Source organism: Phasianus colchicus, chromosome 18 (assembly GCF_987193195.1).
Source record: "Phasianus colchicus chromosome 18, bPhaCol1.hap1.1, whole genome shotgun sequence".
In the NCBI taxonomy this organism is placed as follows: domain Eukaryota; kingdom Metazoa; phylum Chordata; class Aves; order Galliformes; family Phasianidae; genus Phasianus; species Phasianus colchicus.
In genome coordinates this window covers 7,479,886-7,496,861 of record NC_143453.1, presented here as the reverse complement: position 1 = coordinate 7,496,861, position 16,976 = coordinate 7,479,886, and the positions used below count along the sequence as shown (strand labels likewise).

Genomic DNA, 16,976 nt, shown 5'->3' with positions numbered 1-16,976 from the left:
TTATTGGGCACAGAGCACAGTCAACAAATGTACTGTTTTTCCCTGCTCTAAAAAATCTCTGGCTTGAAACTAAAGAAAAACAAAAAGGTTAACTATATAAGGAATTAGTCTTGATATTGTATGATTGTATTGATTTGGGAAGATGATAACATTTTTTCCTTATCTGTAGATTTCTTTTGAGACTGTATTTAGACAACCACCAATAAGGAAGAAGGAACTCATAAGAACTCTTGTACAAAATCCAGAAGTAGGCACAGATCTCATATTGAATTACTGCAGGTAATATTTGAGTCAAGTCTATTCTGTTTAATTGCTGCTGTAATAACAACCATGCCTACAGAAATCTATTATAGTTTAAGCAGTTATGGATGTATGTAATATCTAAATAGTCCTCAAAAAATTAGTATGAATCAGGATGCATACTGGTCTCTGGTGAATTTGGTTGTGAGGAAATACTGATGACATCAGAGGTCACAGAAAAAAATAACATTGTCCTCTCCTAGAACTTTCATGCTGGACAGTGATGCCGCACTGCAGCTTTGCATTGAAACACTTCTTCTCAAGAATGCTAATAGAAATCACGTTGAAGATGACTCTGCAGAATACAGTGAGAAGCAATCTCATTACACTTTACTGGCTAGAGTGCTAGAAATAATTCCTCTGCTGAAGAGCACAAATGACCTGGTCACTAGCCTCAGTGGAATATTGTACAAGGTAAAAAAAACAAACCAACAAAAAACTACAAAAAACAAAACAAAAAAGCCAAGCTCCTTCTGAAAAAAATAAATACTGTAACTACTTACTACTACTACTGTAACTAATACTGTAACTATGCCAAAGCCCTACATTAGAAGTAGACAAGGGCAAAAAAAAAAAGTGTATCTGCACAGTTTTTTCTTTTCATCACAATGTTTGGTCTTTCTGAGTAATACCTTGACAGTTCTTTTAGGATTTAGTATTCTGAAGTGGAGATTTTTTTGTTTTAGAGAAGTGTGCTGTGATGCTTGTATTCTTTTTTTCAATGTTATATCAATATATTTTGTATTAAAATTGAAAAGAATTAACTCAGTTTTATGTTTTGTAAGACAAATCATGTAAGATCTTATAAAATAGGTCATTATTTTGAACAGCTTGATCCTTATGACTATGAAACTATTGAAGTTGTCTTGAAAGTGATACAGAATGCTGATGAAAGGAATACCAGTATTCAGCTCAATCAGGTATGTCCAAATATGTTGCTGCTACCTTGATAATGGCTTCATTATTCTGGTCTTTTGTTTTTCCCTATTTATTAGTGTAGTTATTCAAGAGTCTGTTGAAATTAATGGAATTATGCTATCTGTGCAGCTGTCATTCATCAAATAAACTACTGATCTCTAGCAGTTTCTCAACAATAATTCGTAGCAGAGACAGAAACTCTACAGACACACAGCAACTCTTTATGTATACATATATATTTATTACATATATCTTCTATCTTAGACATTTTACTCAGGAGAGGGAAGAGGGAATAGAGTGGTTTTATGGCTTTTTTTTTTCCTTTTCTTTACTTTTTTTTTTTGTCCTCAATAGGCTTTGAGCCTTCTCAAGCATCTGGAGTCATATAAAAGAATTTCCCCACCTGTGGACCTAGAACACCAATATGTTTCAGAGCACATGATTCCTTTATCTCCAGCTTCTGAAACCAGACTACCCTTTCATTTGATATTCTTCAGAACTGCACAGTGCTTTTGGAACATTATATGTACGTTCAGTGTTCTTGCTGGCTTTATATATTTTATTTATAAAGATTGTTTTTCTCTGAAGTTTTACTTCAAGCTCATATTTATATTAACTGTATTTCCTTACTAATACAGTTACTTTCCCAAGTACTTTTGAATGCAGTTGTGCTCCCAGGTAGCTGGCTCGAGCCAAGATAATATACCCAATGCAGAATGCAGTCTTCATATGATTTCCTCAGGACCTCAAAACCAAAGTAATCCCTGTATCCTAAACGCCAGACCAGCATGCCTAATTAGGTTTGCATTCCTTCTCTCAGTGAAGGCCTGCACTTAACAACACTGCAAGTGCTTAATTTCATAGAGAAATGCCATAAGCATCTGTCTTTTTCCTTGCAGCTGCAGAGCTCAGTGAGGAATCTTTTCCAACACTTCTGTTAATTTCCAAACTAATGAAGGTAAAGTTGAATCTTAAAAAGGATTTGTTTCTAAATTCTCCTTTTTTGCCTCTATATGGAAAAAGTACAAAATTTTCTTCTGTCTTTTGTGTGAATTTGGTCTCACTGTAGACATTTTGACAACAGTCTTCTTTCATGCTTTTCTAGGTTTCACTGGATACCTTGCACATGTCTGCAGCTCAGCATGTCTTTCAAAAAAAGTTGAAACCAAAAATATTTGAAATGAGAAACATAGGGTATACATCAGTTGTTAACAAGGAAACAACTAAAACCGTGCAGACAATTCAGTCATATCTACTGTCTATAATTAATCCAGAGTGGGCTGTAGCTATGGCCCATAAGATTGCACAAGAATTTCCCACAGGTAAGATGCATATCTGATGACTTGATGGGTGAAGTAATAATAGGAGGAGAATAGATTTAGGAAAAGAAAAGCTAGTATTTGGTGTTTGATTACAGCCTATTCTTGGATACTTCCTGGGGAAGCTGGTGAACAAAGCCACGTTTTTCTCCTACATCAGATTTTGAAAAGACTAGAATGACACCCATGGTACAATCCAGTATCACTATCAAATACTTTCTTTTCTCTTAAGTTACGCTGTCTTGCTTAAAGTTCTTTTAATATTTAGCTTTCCACAACATATCATGTTCTGCCAGACAAGTTTGCCTGCAGAAGCAAATATTTCAGCCAAGTTTGAGCTAGCTTCTCCCTTCTCAGAATCTGAACAGATAATTTTGTTGCTCTTAAGGAACAAGAGCTCTCCTAATCTTTTTAATAGCTTAAAAGAAACAAACAAGAGATTAAAATAGGTATTCTGTAATCTGTAAAGGAGATTCATGAAACTAATTTCACTTATTTTGCCTTTTTTTTTTTTTTTTAAAAAAAAAAAAAGGTCCTGACCAGATTCAGGCATTGAAATTCTGTCTCCGTCTAGCTGAGAAATGGCTTAAGAATACTACAGCTAAGGTAACAGCAAACTTCCTGCAAAGATTTTTTTTTCATAGAACGATATTTATGTTCACTTTGTCTCTTGGTGCTTCGAATAGTGATATACAAATTGTATCATAACAAGCTCTCTTATGAAAGGTACTGTATTTCTGGGGAATTCCTGCTTAAGGAACTCCTCAGGGGAACCTCATTCTTTTGTTCACAACCTGGCAAAAATTAAGCTTGCAATTCCTGGAGGCTAGACCAACAAATATGCAACTTTAAAAAAAAATAAGTTTCTCCCCTTATGTTTCTCCCATTACAAGCATTTGCTGCAGGACAATCAGAGTGAATCTATTCCAACTGTGAGATCAGTAGCATGTTTAGTTTATGTGTTCCAAGACACTTTAGCTGTTTGTAGGTGTGTACATATATAAATCTGCATTGGCTCTTCATCCTTGAGCTGGTATTTCATTATTGGTAGAATAGGGTAAATGAGAACCTCATCCTTGCTTATAAATATTAAACTCTGTATAGAATTGTTGAGAAGCAATTAAAAAAAAAAAAAAGATTGTTTTATAAAAAACTATGGTGTTTTCCTAAAGGATGAATCACACGAAAAAGCAGAAGTCTTACAGAAGAAGTTATATATGCAGTATAAGCGATCAGCAACAGAAAACGTTCTAATAACCTACAAGCTGAACACTGCAGAGTATTTAAAGTCTATTGCAAAACCAGCAAACCTTATTGTTTTACTATATGACCACCACAGTATAGACCAAAGAATCCAAAATCCAACAGGTCGAGATTATCCAGGTAAGCATGTGCATCATCTAGTTTCAAAAGATGCAAATAATTGTTGTTTATAAAGAACACTAGGCTAAGTCATACTAGTCTGTTAACATATTGTCTCTGTTTATGTAGATATCCATATGGCAGCTAAGGAGATAGCTGAAATTAACAACTTGGATATGAACAAAATTTTGAATAAACTGCTGAATAAATGGCTGTGTCCAAATACATTGCCCTCAGAAGTAAGTCATCACTGAAGGTTTGGTTTTGAAGATAAACATCTAGCTACATGTCTGTTTATTCACTTGTGCAAAAACCTTAGGTTTTTTTTTTCTTAATGATTCACACTTAGTACACATTAATCTGTTTAAGCTGCACCTGACTTCAGAATTCTATCAAGTTTAATACCGTTTTTATATTGTTGCAAGTCAGCCTCTCTAGAGAGAGCTGGAAATGCTAAATGTTGAAGTGCTTTCTTTTTTCCTCAGTCTAGAGATTAAAATCTCATTTTTGATGCTACACTAATGTAGTGTCACCAGTCAAAAGAAGTAAAGGATGTTTAGTCATTGAGATGAAGAATCCTATCCCATTGCAACTCTGCAAACAGAGTTGATTGCTGCCTTTGCAACATACAGCTTTGTGAGAAGAACAGGGAACAAACATTGCTTCAAAACGCCAGTTAGCAGCAGGGGGAGGGACTGAAGAATTGTGTTGACAGCCAAGCACACTGTTAAATACATAAATAATAAAACCAAAATTCCCTCACTTGGCTACATTACAGGGGTGCCCAGCTTGCTTAAACCCTGTCATAAAAGGATAACCCAGCTATTTACAGGTCACAATTCAGATAATTCTCAAAACTATTTTCTAATGTCTTTTTAAAGAAAACTCAAGAAATCTTTGGAGATGCACAGGAAGATGAAGAACTCCGAAGGTACAGACTTTGTTTTGTATGTAACAGTGAATTATTCTTAACTTGAAAGTTATCTGGCTTTTTCAAGAAACCTAACATAGCATGTGATTCAGAATTTATTCTGCACCCTCTGGTAAGACAGAATTCTTATTAGGTGTGGTAATTAAACAAATTTGGGGCAGAAACACTGACATTCTAAAATGCAAGTGCTTTTTCCTACTATATAAATGGAATTTTCTTTGTTGATTAGTAAACACTAAGAGCTGCAGAGGAAGTGTAGCTACCCCCAAACACTTCCAGTTCTGCTACTTTGTTAGTGCAAGAGCTACTTTTTAAGGCAAACTGAAAAATAACTACTTCCAGGTGTTACAAGAAGCATAGCTTCTTTTGTTCTCTGGAAGGTTATATTGTGTGTGTCATCTTTTTGTTTTCTGGTGACATCAGTACTGATTGTGTAGTGAAGTGTGATTTGCAGTAACTTACAGATACAGTTATTTTAAGAGTAGTTTTAAGAGTTATTTGGAAGTTTTCTTCTCATGTTCCTTGGAATCTCTTATCCTCAAACTTTTTTTGGCAGTGAGATATATTTAAATTTGAATGAAAACTGATTCATTGCATTTCAGTAGCTATGCTGTATTAAAAACAATTCATTTTTGCAGAGTTATATATCTACTTCAGTCACACCCAATGGATTATAGCTCAAGAATGCTTTTTGCAATTACAACATCTGCCACATCTGTAAGTTTTTAAATTCTAGTTTTAGCTTGCTACTTATTTGATTTTAATTACAGATATAAATCTAATGTCATCTGCCAAACTGCATTAGTTCATCCTGAAAGGTGTGGATGATTTATGTGAGCTCTATGATTCTCTACCTCCATATGTCACCTCTGGAGTAAAGCTGTGGTGTTCCTTGAATGTTGCTATTGGCTGCCAACAGCAGCCCTTGTACTCTGGGTTTTCTAAATTTATTGTTAATATTAATCTGAATATAGCTTCATTAAACGTTTTCTAGAATGCACTTTAAGCCAATATAATAATATTTTAGTTCACTTTGTGTGGAATTCGAACAGAGGGAAAATCATTCTAGCACAAATTTAACCTTTTATCCTTAATAAAGATATTTATGATACTATAAGTCACAAATATTTTTTCTTGCCTGCATTAATAGCCTTACATCTAGAAGAGAACTGGTCTAGCAGTGTTCTTGGAAGGTGACAATCTATCTTAGCTAGGTAGTATAAACATTGAACGTGAACATGTCTGTTACTTAGTGTGCATTTCTGCTAAACACATTTCTGCCAGTAATCTTAAGAAATTCTACAACACAAGCTGCTTTCTTGTTCAGCCACTCACTGTTACCTTCTCACTCTGTTTTTTGCATCCCCCCAGCCCATTGGTGTTAATCAGCTGACATTTGCTCACAGGAGCAGAGCACTTAAATGTCTTCTCTACCTGGCAGATACCAGCACTGTGGAATCACTCTTCAAGAAACCCATTAAGAAAGTAAAGTAAGATGAATTTTCCCTTAGGTCTTCCTTAATAATGATGTATTATTAGTCTTTATGGACTTTGGAAAGAAATAATATATATTTGAAGAATCTGTTTGTTTTTTTTTTTTTTCTCCTTTGAGCTCTCAAAGCATATTGTTGATGAGCATGATTATGTATTTAAACTTCACTATAATTCAGTCCAGTATATCAGATGCCTAATTTGTAAACCTGATATTATGCAGAAATCATTTTGTTCCATTTTCATAAACTGCAGCTATTTCTGTGGCAATTTAAATATTTTCCTTATATATTTAGGACTCTGTTCAGATTCTGCTCTTGAATAGCTCATTTTGAGAATAAATTATCCTTTTAAAGTTCAAAATTGGTCACACAAAGACACTTCTCTGCAAAGTTAGACCAAAATCCCCCAAGAATGTTATTTCTTTGAAAATATACATATACAGCTAACTTCCATAGAAAATATCTAGAATACAGATTCCATGTTGGCAATTTGAAGTTAAGAGCTTCTACTGGAAAGTGATACTTATCATTAGCTTGTTCTTTTTGTGACTTTTTACAGGTATTTTCTAAAATGCTTCATTTACCTGGCAGAGTTTGAAGTTTTGAATATTCCATATACCTATGAATCATTTCATAAGAGTCCTAAGGAAGGAATGATTAAGGGGCTATGGAAGAATCACAGCCATGAACCCACGGTATTCTTTTTAAATCCTTTGCAATTTAAAAAGGGCAGGGAAATGAGATTTCCAGGTAGATGATAGTACATGACAAAAGAATACATATATATCAAGTATAGATGTACTTTTGTTGTTGTTGCTGTTCTTATTTAATTCTATTCATATATGTAAAATAATTTTCAGCATGGCTTGGTTGAAATCTCCTGACAGTGAAAGGTCCCTATAATGCCAGCAGAATCTAAAATTACACTGAAAACAGTAAAGATTTGAAGATCATGAAAGTAAGTATTTATTAGAACACACTGTGTCCTTGTTCTCTTTAGGCTGTCAGGCTGGTGACTGAACTTAGCCTAGAATATAAAGTATATGATTTCCAGCTGTGGAATGGCCTACTACAGAAACTTCTTGGTTTCAATATGGTAAGGAATTTTTAAGCATGGAGTTCTGCAGCGAGGTGAGCCTTTTTTTAGCCACTGATTTCTAAGGAATGTGAGAGTTGCTCACAGCAAGTTTACAATTCACGTATCTATAATTTAGAGCTGAGGTTGTTTGGCACTAGACCAATGAAGCTTTGAGAAATTTGTCTTTTAAAGTATTTTGATCTTTAGTTGTTCTCATTTTTTTTGTTTGGTTCAATTTGTTTTTTCTGAAGGCAGAAGGCCTTTCAGATGGCAAGAATAAGTTCTATGATGATAACTTTTCGTATCATTATAATTCTACAATGCAATATGCTTATTTTTCTTTGCATGTACATATTTTCACGTAAATACACACCACCTATGCTCAAAAAAAAATTACCCCTATAATTAATTACGATAATAATCCTGATTTTTGTCATTCACAATCTTACTGAACTACAGATTGACAATCAGAGGTAGTGCTACTACAACCTAATAAGTAATAGTGAGATACCTGGCAATATTGGTATATCAACAGCAGATGTTCAAGCTAGCTTTGGTCTAATAAGAGTTTTGCACTTAATAGCAAAGATGAAATCCTAATGTTTTCAACACCAGTGGGTGCTAAAGTTGTAGGTATTCACTGAGACAACATATGCCATTGCTGCTAGTCATAGCTTAATTAAGGCATGTCACTTCTCCCACAGGAGCAAAAGTGCCCTGAGGAACTCTAAGCTGACATCCTGTAGACAATGAGCATAACACAGTTCTGTACATTATTCACAAATCTTTAAAAAAAGAAAAAACACTGTAGCGTTTTATGATGGATTATTTTTGTTTCAGATTCATTATCTTAGGAAAGTTCTGATAGCAATCACTGGGATTCACTCACTATGGCAGGTAAGCAAGTATTCTGTGGCTCCTACTCTTCTTCCCCGAGCAGGAGTTTAACTTCACATTTGCACATGGAAGTGAATGGTAACTATCTCCCAAAAGGGGTGTTGTGCATGAAGAGATTCCTTTTGAATTATTATTTTATGACACTGCAATATGCAGATGAGTATAGTTATTAATTACTGATTAACACAGTGTATTTCATGCTGTGATCAGTAAACACTTATTCTGAGGTTTTTTAAAGTTAGACAGAATAACTTAAATATCAGTCAAAATATAGCAAGATCTTAGACTACAAAGTGAGGAAAGCAATGCTAGGCAATAGTTCATCCAGTGTAAAAACAAAATTCATCAGTTCCTTCCACCTGTAGTGGGTCAAGATGTCTGTGTTCATAAGTATAGTAAATAAATAAGCAACATTGTAATTTTAGAATTTTGCTGTCTATAGATTCCCAGCTTCAGTCGAGCTTGGCGAAGTGTGGTTTTATCACCATTTCTCACAGGTAGGATTATTAGCTATCATACTTGTATAGCAACTTAAATAATTTACTTTATCATGGCTTCTTTATCTCTTAGCTTCATGTCCACCAAGTCCTAAACAGATAGAGGAATGCTGTGAGTGTTTTGTGATTCTGCTCAAGTAAGTGTTTTATCCAGCCCAAAATTCTCAAAGTGGTTTTATTGACAATATTGAGCCATCTACTTAAACATAGCATGATTGAGAACTTCCTTCCTCATCTTCTACTGAAGGTGTCCTGTACTGGCTGATTTGGATGTCATTGGAATAGCTAAACAATACGCACAGTTGGACCTTCCAGCATTTGCCTTGGGATGTCTGATGCTGATTCCTCAGTCTGAGAAGCGGGAGCAGCAAATTCAGGTAAAGAAGTTTTATATTGCAACAAGAGAAATGCCTTTTACATGTGTTATGTTTAACAGAGACTGGAAGATGAGAGTTTTAGACTAGCAGCAGTTTATCACTGCCAACAGCTGTTAGACATCTCTCACCCACAGAGGCCTCAAACTTCTCCTTCTGAAAGAGATCATGTGAACACTTACTCATTTTTTAAGCTTCAAGTCATTCTCAGCAGTTTTGCCAAATGACTGCCTTTTTTGAGTTAGAGAGTACCTTCTGAGAGGGTTCAGCAGAAAGGTTTTAGTGGCTGACTTACACATCTGCATCCTGAAAACATGCACCTAAGTTTTAGGTTCCCTAACATCAAATATTTGCTTAAGGTAAATAGTCAGTGCATATGGAAGAAAAAACAAACAGAAATGTAACAAGACATATGCCAAAGCAGTATACAAAGCTACTGACAACCCACGTAATTGCTAAGGGCTAGTTCAACAACAGATTGTATCTATTGAATCCTGCTAATAAAAATCCTTGATACACAAGTTCTCTTAAAAATGGTGAGGGATATACTTTATAGAGCAAAGGAAAGCAATGAAATTGCTTTCTACCAGGATACAAACATGCTCATAAATGCATTCATCAAGATACAATTCAGAAGACAATACAAGGAGAAGCAACTTACCCTTTCAGCCAAGTCTCTAGAAGGGGAGAGCTCCAAATAGATATCCTGCTCCTTCTGCTGCAAGCACTTAAATGAGAGTGAGGAGAGGTGGACCCTGGGTGCATTGCTTACAGCTGTGTGCCCTGGGTTAGCCACGCCTTCTCACCTGGTACTCAATCACTGGTTCAGGCCGTGACCTATCAATCCCCATACATCTATTTAGTTTCCTTTCTGTTCTTTCTTTCCGTTAACTTATGCTCTGCATTATTCTTCCAGATAAAGGCTGTTCATGTATCTTTCATGAGCAAACTGGCACTAGTAAAGGTATCTTAAGTTCTTAGATTTTCTTTCAGTAAAGTTAAGGTCAGGAAGATCTTCCCAAATCATAGTACTAGTGTAAAAAATCTATGGCAATGTGTCAAAAAACCTGTAACATCTACATGAAAATAACTTTTGAAAGTTATAGAATCATTGAATGGACTGGGTTGAAGAGGACCACAATGATCACCTAGTTTCAACCCCCTGCTATGTGCAGGGTCACCAACCACCAGACCAGGCTGCCCAGAGCCATATCCAGCCTGGCCTTGAATGCCTCCAGGGAGGAGGCATCCACAGCCTCCTTGGGCAACCTGTTCCAGTGCGTCACCACCCTGAGTGAAAAAATTCATCCTAATATCTAACCTAAACCTCCCCCGTCTCAGTTTAAAACCATTCCCCCTTGTCCTAACACTATCCACCCATGTGAACATTGTTAACAGCAATAGGAATTACTACTCCTTCAGTCAGATTGCACAGATCCTGGTTTGAGATTTTCATGTTTGTGCCTTGAGTTTTAAAATATTAATTGTTCCTGAGTAAGTCAAATACTTGTTCTGAAGGGAAAACTTCTACTTCAATTATTTGCAGAATAGTAATTTTTTATTTTTATTTTTTTTTTGCAAGGCTTTCTTGTCAACATGTAATACTGAAACTGTGCTGCAACAAATAGATGAGCATATGAATGCTGGAGAAGTAGTGGCTTTTGCTTCTCAGGTAAGAAAGATTTAATTCATTTACCTTTGACTTACAGGCTTTTCTTGATGACACCTGTACACAACATTTTTCCTTTCTCCTCTGACCTTGCAAAAAATCAGTTGACATAACCTACACTTCTGAAATTTATAGCAGAATTTGCTGTTTTCTTATTGTTGTGCAACTGGATTAGTATTTTATAGATATAAATATACACCAATGTGCACACACAGTGCTTTCTTGTAGACTGTCCCTATTTGTCGGACAGCACTGTTTGCAGTAGCACTGCTTTATTTTTCTAAAAAATGTTTTAAGCAGAAACATCAAATGGTTCATGAAACTGTACCCTCTTGTCTTACTATGCATAGCCTTCTGAAAGGCAAGCTTCTAATGAATTCCATATCTGAATCTAGTCTTCAGAAAATCTGCCATTTTTCAGCACTGCAAAAGTAATAATCTAGCTCTATGGGAGGTCCAAAAAAACCCACCTGTTTTGTTTTGTTTGTTTTTTTTAATTCAAAGGTTTATTATTTTTTATGTATAAAATAATAATACTTTCCCATTGCTAAAACTTAAATCTACAGATTAGATCTTTGATTTTGGACAATATCATAAATGAGAAGCTATATGAAAAGTTCTTGAAAACGAAGTATTTCCCACTGGTGAAGCAACAACTGATGAGCACTCACCGAATGAAAGAACTGGTGGATTATTTTGCCAACAAGAACTGGTAGGTTAATAAAACAGATGATGCATTGCTTACAAAAACTGAATCTCTCCTTTACTTTAGATTTCCACCACCAGACCTATCTGACTTCAGAACTGCACAGTCATACTTTGATTTATAGTTTGTGTATGGCTTAATTCTTGGCTTTTTAGAGAATTTCTGTTGACAAAGTTAATAAACTTTCCTCCTACAGCATGGAGGATGCAGCAACCCTAATTCGAGAGTATCAAGAGAAATATGGAAACCCTACTCTGCTAGATAAATCCTCCTCTGATATTCTGAAGGTAAAATAAACCACTTTTGTACCTCATACAGCACTTTTTCCTTTTTTCTAACCTGGAACTTTCACTCAACTTCTAGCAAAAATACTTGTTAACTGATTTTTAAGTAAAATATATTCTATATACTAAAATCCCTTTATTGATTCAAACATATTTTACTTGAATCAAATCTGAGCAGTGATAAACCTGATGCTTTCAAGCACTTTCACAAGTCTTAGATTACATCCTGTTTTCTAAACCTTTCTCATATTGTCCTCTTACCCTCCAGATGTACCTGAATGGACCACAAGAGATGTGTGTACTAGAACTGTCATCTATGAAGTCTTGATTTGCCCTCAGTCTTTTCTCCCTCTGCTGCTGAGTGTTATGCATTCACAATGCACATAGTGGTTAAGTAAATGCTGAACTAAAATCTCACTGCTCTTTTACCAAAAGCTGGCCCTAGCTTTCCACATCTTTTTCTTTTTTTTCTTTAATCTGTTCTAGAGTGTTTTCATAAGCTGTCCCTTGTAAAAAAAAGCAGTTAGATTTACAGCAAGAGTCCTATTTCCATACAATAGCAACGTTCATATTCTGCACTTTGACTTTAAGAAGGATTAACTTTATTTCATTTACTTCTGTTTTATTTCTCTATGTTGAAGTCTGCTGTTAGGATCACTAAGATTTCATTCACACAGACGTAACTTGATGCAATTGTGATCAAGTTTTAAATTGGAAGCATTGTGCTTCATGTAAAATATAGTTTATAGACAGCTTCATGTAAAATATACAAACAAATTGTGATTTTAATTACAGTGAGCACAAATAAACTGACTTAACTATCAAAATTGACCTTAGAGTCTTTTAATGGCTTTGATGTACAGATAAATTTGTCAAGAAAAGTTGGTGATGTTCTTTTTCCTACTGTAAACATGCAGAATTCAAGGAGCATGTATTTCACTGCAGGAAATAGCAGTTAGCTGAAGTGTCCTGAGTTACCAAGCTCAAACACTGAGGTTTTTTGTAAGCAAAGCAGGTTTATTTCAAATAGAAGGTATTTAGCCAAAGTTACTGACACAGAACTGTAGGTTCTTTGGGTTTGAAGGATTTGTTTCACAAAAACATTCGTGACAACTACAGCACAGCCTTCTGCACAAATACTTCACTACCATTTCTTTTACTGCCAAGGACAACGTATGCAAAGGAAACAGGCCACCATTCTAAATTCTAGATGTTGTGCAGAGACAACTTTATTTATATTGGAAAATCAGCAGTCATAAGAAGTAAGAGCTGTTAAAATACATTCAGTTCCCTGCAGGTACCTGGGACTAGGAGAGACAAAAGCTCCAGTCTTCCTGAACAACCAACTTTTTACCCTTCGGCAGCAGTACAAGTGCTGTATGGAATTACATTATTTAAAACCTTTTTACACAAAGCAAAATGGGCAAATGTAATATCAAATATAAGCCATAAATAAAGGAAAGCTCATCACTGTTCACAGATTTAATGAGACAGTCATTCATTAAAGCACAGCAGTGCTCTGAGTAATAAAAAGACTCAGGTTCAGCTTTCTACAGTGAAATTACTACTCCAAGGTATGTTTTCATTCCAATTTTTTTCAAAAATATATCCAATTAAAGGACTACATTATACTGAATGAGAAATCCAAATCTCAAATGGATTTTAAAGCAAACTAAACATGCCTCCAAGGGGCCTTGCTATTTTTATTCAAGCCTTTTCCAGTCTTCTTTTTGAAAGTTCCATGCACTGTTTTGGTGACGTCTGATAAGCATTACCAAATGAAAAAACTGGCAGACATCTCAAAACCAAGTGCAACTGTTGCATTTTCTTCAACGGTTCATAAAGGCTTGTTTTCTTGTTTTTCTATGAAGGGAAATTTATGACAACATGAAAGAACTGTACTTCAACAGTTAGTGACATATTTTACAAATCAATTCATACAGAGAAAAGAAGAAAACAATGTTATAAAGTTATTACCAAGAAGTTACACTGCTAAGCTGTTAAACATTAAGTGTAGTTCTGTAAACTAGTAAGGAAGGATTGTAGTAACATGCAGTTCTGGAATGAGACAGTAAAAATACCACACGAGCAAATATCTTCTAAGATTTTTTGTACTCAATTCTTTCTACTTTCACATCATCTCCAATCAGCTGATAGACGTACGTAACTACTGTAGAAGCCTGGATATCCATCAGCACAAATGACGGAATGATGTTGCTAGAAAGAAGGAAAAAAAAAAAATCACATGAATTGAGAGTGTGTATATAATAACCTTAATGGTGTTTCACTGTCAGACTTCTTAGCAAGAATCACTCCTGAGAAAAACTGATTTGAGTTTTGTAAGCACAGTACATCAGATCTGAAGCTTTAAGGATTTCTAGTCATCTGTTTCAGTCCAGGAGCCTCAGCAAGGACAACGAGTCCTCCTCTACTATAGGTTACATTTTTAAATGTTGGGCAAATCTCAACCTTAACAACAAGTTTTCTTATCAAAAAGAAATATCCCACAGCTGTTTCTCATGCTTTACTTACTTCTCCAAGGCATGATAAGCTCCTGTAGCTGATCCTGGATTGATATAGAACTTGTTTTCGTGTTCAAATGCCTCAAATTTGTGTGTATGTCCTGAAATGAGGATGTCCACATCAAACTGCCTCTGTAACAGTGCCAGGCTGGCCATATCACCCCAAGGAATAACCTGGTGGCCATGAATCAGACCAATTTTGAACTGTCCAACAGTTACAACTTTCTGTTCAGGATAATTCAGGTTCTAAAAATCAGAAGTAAAAAAAAAAACAGAAGCAAAATAAGCTAATTAAGCCCCACAAACTGATTAGATGTACAGAATCATCCATACAAAAAAAAAAAACAAAAACACTAGATGAAACCTAAGTCAGTCTGATTGGTTCTGCTGCTTTTATCAGCACTGTCAAGAGTTTGGTAACGATGCCAGAAATTTCAGAGACACGACAACAGGAGGTCCTGGTTGTTAAGTCAGCCTTAGCTCAGTGCCCAATTCAGTTTTAATCACACTGACCACCATACTGACTGTGTAACTCACATTAATTGGAACCCCAACTCTTTTACTCAGTTTACTTTTCAGTCTTAGCACTAAATAAGTTCAGATTGCCCATTTTTTTACTTAAAAGTACAAGTAACTCAACCACTGCCTTGAACACAAGCCGAACACAAAATACCACTACCAAAAGAGGTCACTACCTCATCAAAGTCCCCTCTGACAACGTGAACATCCCCAGCGAGGGTCTTGAGGTAGTCATAAGTGTCCTTGGTGCAGAGGTTTCCCGTGCAGAGGATGTGCTGGATCTTCCCTGGAACCAGCAGCTTTTTGAACTTGGCTGGGAGGCTGTTGCATCGATGTGGAATGTGAAGATCTCCTAACACTAACACCAACTTAACAGGTGTCATGACAGGAAAGAACAACCATTACAGATACGTTAGATGAGAATTATTAAGTAACAAAAAGCACCACAATGTCTTCTTCTGTTTCCCAATTGTATTTTGATATAAAAGCTACTAAAATTAGAATTAAATAAAGGAATATTTCCATATTTCAGTGAAAACAGGGGCCCATATTAATAATGAATGTTACCAAGAGGAAAGCCTTACAAACCTCTGCAGATGTTTTGTGATTTTGTTGCTGAAAGACACTGAAAAGTATAACAGAAGAACTGCATTACTACTTGATGTGATGTACACAAAATTGGGAACTACCATAAGCTGTCCCATTTTCTTTTTCCCCTTAAACTAGAAAAGATACAGGACATCTGTACCAGATGCTCTCAAGCACAGACCTGGCTGAACTGCGGCCACATCCCTTTAAAACTCCTTTCTACTTTAGTTGATGTCAGTATTCTAATAAAAAATAAAATAGTAATAACTAATAGCAAATTTGTTACGTGTTAATAGTTAACCAGAACAGGAAGCTTGTTCTGAACACATATCATAAGACAGTGAGATTAACAAAATAAAGAGGGAAAAAAAAAAAAGCACAAAACCCCTCAGAACACTGCAGAGAAGATAACCTGGACTACTGCATCCAGTGTTTATATTACCAGGTCTATACATTCAGAGTTTCAGTTCTACAGATGCAATGAGAATGTAAATTTAATGGGGGACTTCAAAACTACACAACCAGATTAAGATGTATAATGTTAAACTATGGTCTTAAGTCTGCTAATAGAGAAAATAATTAATGCAAGCAAAGTAGCAATAAATTAATTTTGCAAGAAGGGCATGAAAAGCTCCACGCAGCATGGGGTGTATTGCTACTACGCTAAACCCACTGAATTTAGAGATGGTCTCCCCCACTGACTCGACAAAAACCTCCCTATTAACTGAGTTTATCTTCCAATTAAAAAGCTTTGTTAGTAAGCCAGTTCCTAAAAGCTTATTGTCCAGGCGTAACATCCTGGTACCAAGACAGCTCCTAAACTGACAGTCACCAGATCTGTTTGTAAATAGACACAGTCTGTATACATAGATGTATCTATGTATGCAGCAGTAACCACATTTACCTTTAATACTCGCTTTTACCTTATTTTTTTAGGCCATGCAGCTGTCGTTATGTCAGCAGCCACCCGAAGAGGCACAGAGGACTTGGGTGGCTTTGGGAGTCCTTTTCCCCTATTTTTAATTGAAAATGTCTCATTGCTGGTTAAAGTGGCACTAAACAGATGCACTCACGGATGGTTAAAGGTCTGGGCTGTGGAACAGCAGCTCTACATTTGATGTCTAATCAAACTGCTGCCACTTCCACAAAACCCCAACAAAGCTCAAAGACCTTTTCCTCTGAACAAACAGGCAGGCCCCAGATTTTCCCAAACCACATCTGAGCTCCTGCTAATTAAAAAAAACAGCTCTGTAGGCTGCATCCACAAAACCTAAATGCATCGAAGCGTGTTACATCCGGAGCTGAGGGGATGCGAGCAGCGGCCCCAGCCCCACCGCAGCCCCAGCGCCGGGACGGAACTTACTCTGTGCCCGGCCTGAGCGGGTGGAGGAGTTGATTGCAGACAGGGGAATGGGAAACAGGGCGAGGCGTGATCAATGTTAAACCAAGGAAAGCAACAGAAAAGAAAACAGAGCCAAATGAATAGGCAAATCATAATTAATGAATTGTCGATGTTATG

The 16,976-nt window shown here is 36.0% G+C and overlaps 2 protein-coding genes across 4 annotated transcripts in view; one reads left to right on the top strand and one right to left on the bottom strand.

Annotated features, from left to right (window-relative positions):
* KNTC1 (kinetochore associated 1) overlaps window positions 1-12,735 on the top strand; it is a 34,302-nt gene extending 21,567 nt beyond the window's left edge. For all 3 annotated transcript variants that reach the window (XM_031592541.2, XM_031592540.2, XM_090152744.1), the window contains exons 43-64: window positions 170-279; window positions 504-714; window positions 1,131-1,220; window positions 1,573-1,744; window positions 2,118-2,176; window positions 2,324-2,540; window positions 3,070-3,143; window positions 3,710-3,920; window positions 4,029-4,138; window positions 4,781-4,830; window positions 5,469-5,547; window positions 6,202-6,320; window positions 6,883-7,018; window positions 7,324-7,419; window positions 8,242-8,298; window positions 8,741-8,795; window positions 8,869-8,932; window positions 9,043-9,172; window positions 10,752-10,841; window positions 11,405-11,550; window positions 11,741-11,831; window positions 12,097-12,735. In XM_031592541.2, coding sequence (XP_031448401.2) covers window positions 170-279; window positions 504-714; window positions 1,131-1,220; window positions 1,573-1,744; window positions 2,118-2,176; window positions 2,324-2,540; window positions 3,070-3,143; window positions 3,710-3,920; window positions 4,029-4,138; window positions 4,781-4,830; window positions 5,469-5,547; window positions 6,202-6,320; window positions 6,883-7,018; window positions 7,324-7,419; window positions 8,242-8,298; window positions 8,741-8,795; window positions 8,869-8,932; window positions 9,043-9,172; window positions 10,752-10,841; window positions 11,405-11,550; window positions 11,741-11,831; window positions 12,097-12,156 — 2,427 coding nt within the window. In that variant the 3' untranslated portion in view covers window positions 12,157-12,735. The remainder of the gene's footprint in view (window positions 1-169; window positions 280-503; window positions 715-1,130; window positions 1,221-1,572; window positions 1,745-2,117; window positions 2,177-2,323; window positions 2,541-3,069; window positions 3,144-3,709; window positions 3,921-4,028; window positions 4,139-4,780; window positions 4,831-5,468; window positions 5,548-6,201; window positions 6,321-6,882; window positions 7,019-7,323; window positions 7,420-8,241; window positions 8,299-8,740; window positions 8,796-8,868; window positions 8,933-9,042; window positions 9,173-10,751; window positions 10,842-11,404; window positions 11,551-11,740; window positions 11,832-12,096) is intronic.
* A 961-nt stretch (window positions 12,736-13,696) lies between these two features.
* VPS29 (VPS29 retromer complex component) lies at window positions 13,697-16,876 on the bottom strand (the record flags this gene model as incomplete). The annotated part of the gene is given in 5 exon segments (XM_031592568.2): window positions 13,697-14,045; window positions 14,361-14,596; window positions 15,046-15,237; window positions 16,821-16,840; window positions 16,843-16,876. Coding segments are annotated over 5 exon segments (600 nt in total), but the record flags the coding sequence as incomplete, so codon positions are not given.
* Window positions 16,877-16,976: the final 100 nt, after the last annotated feature.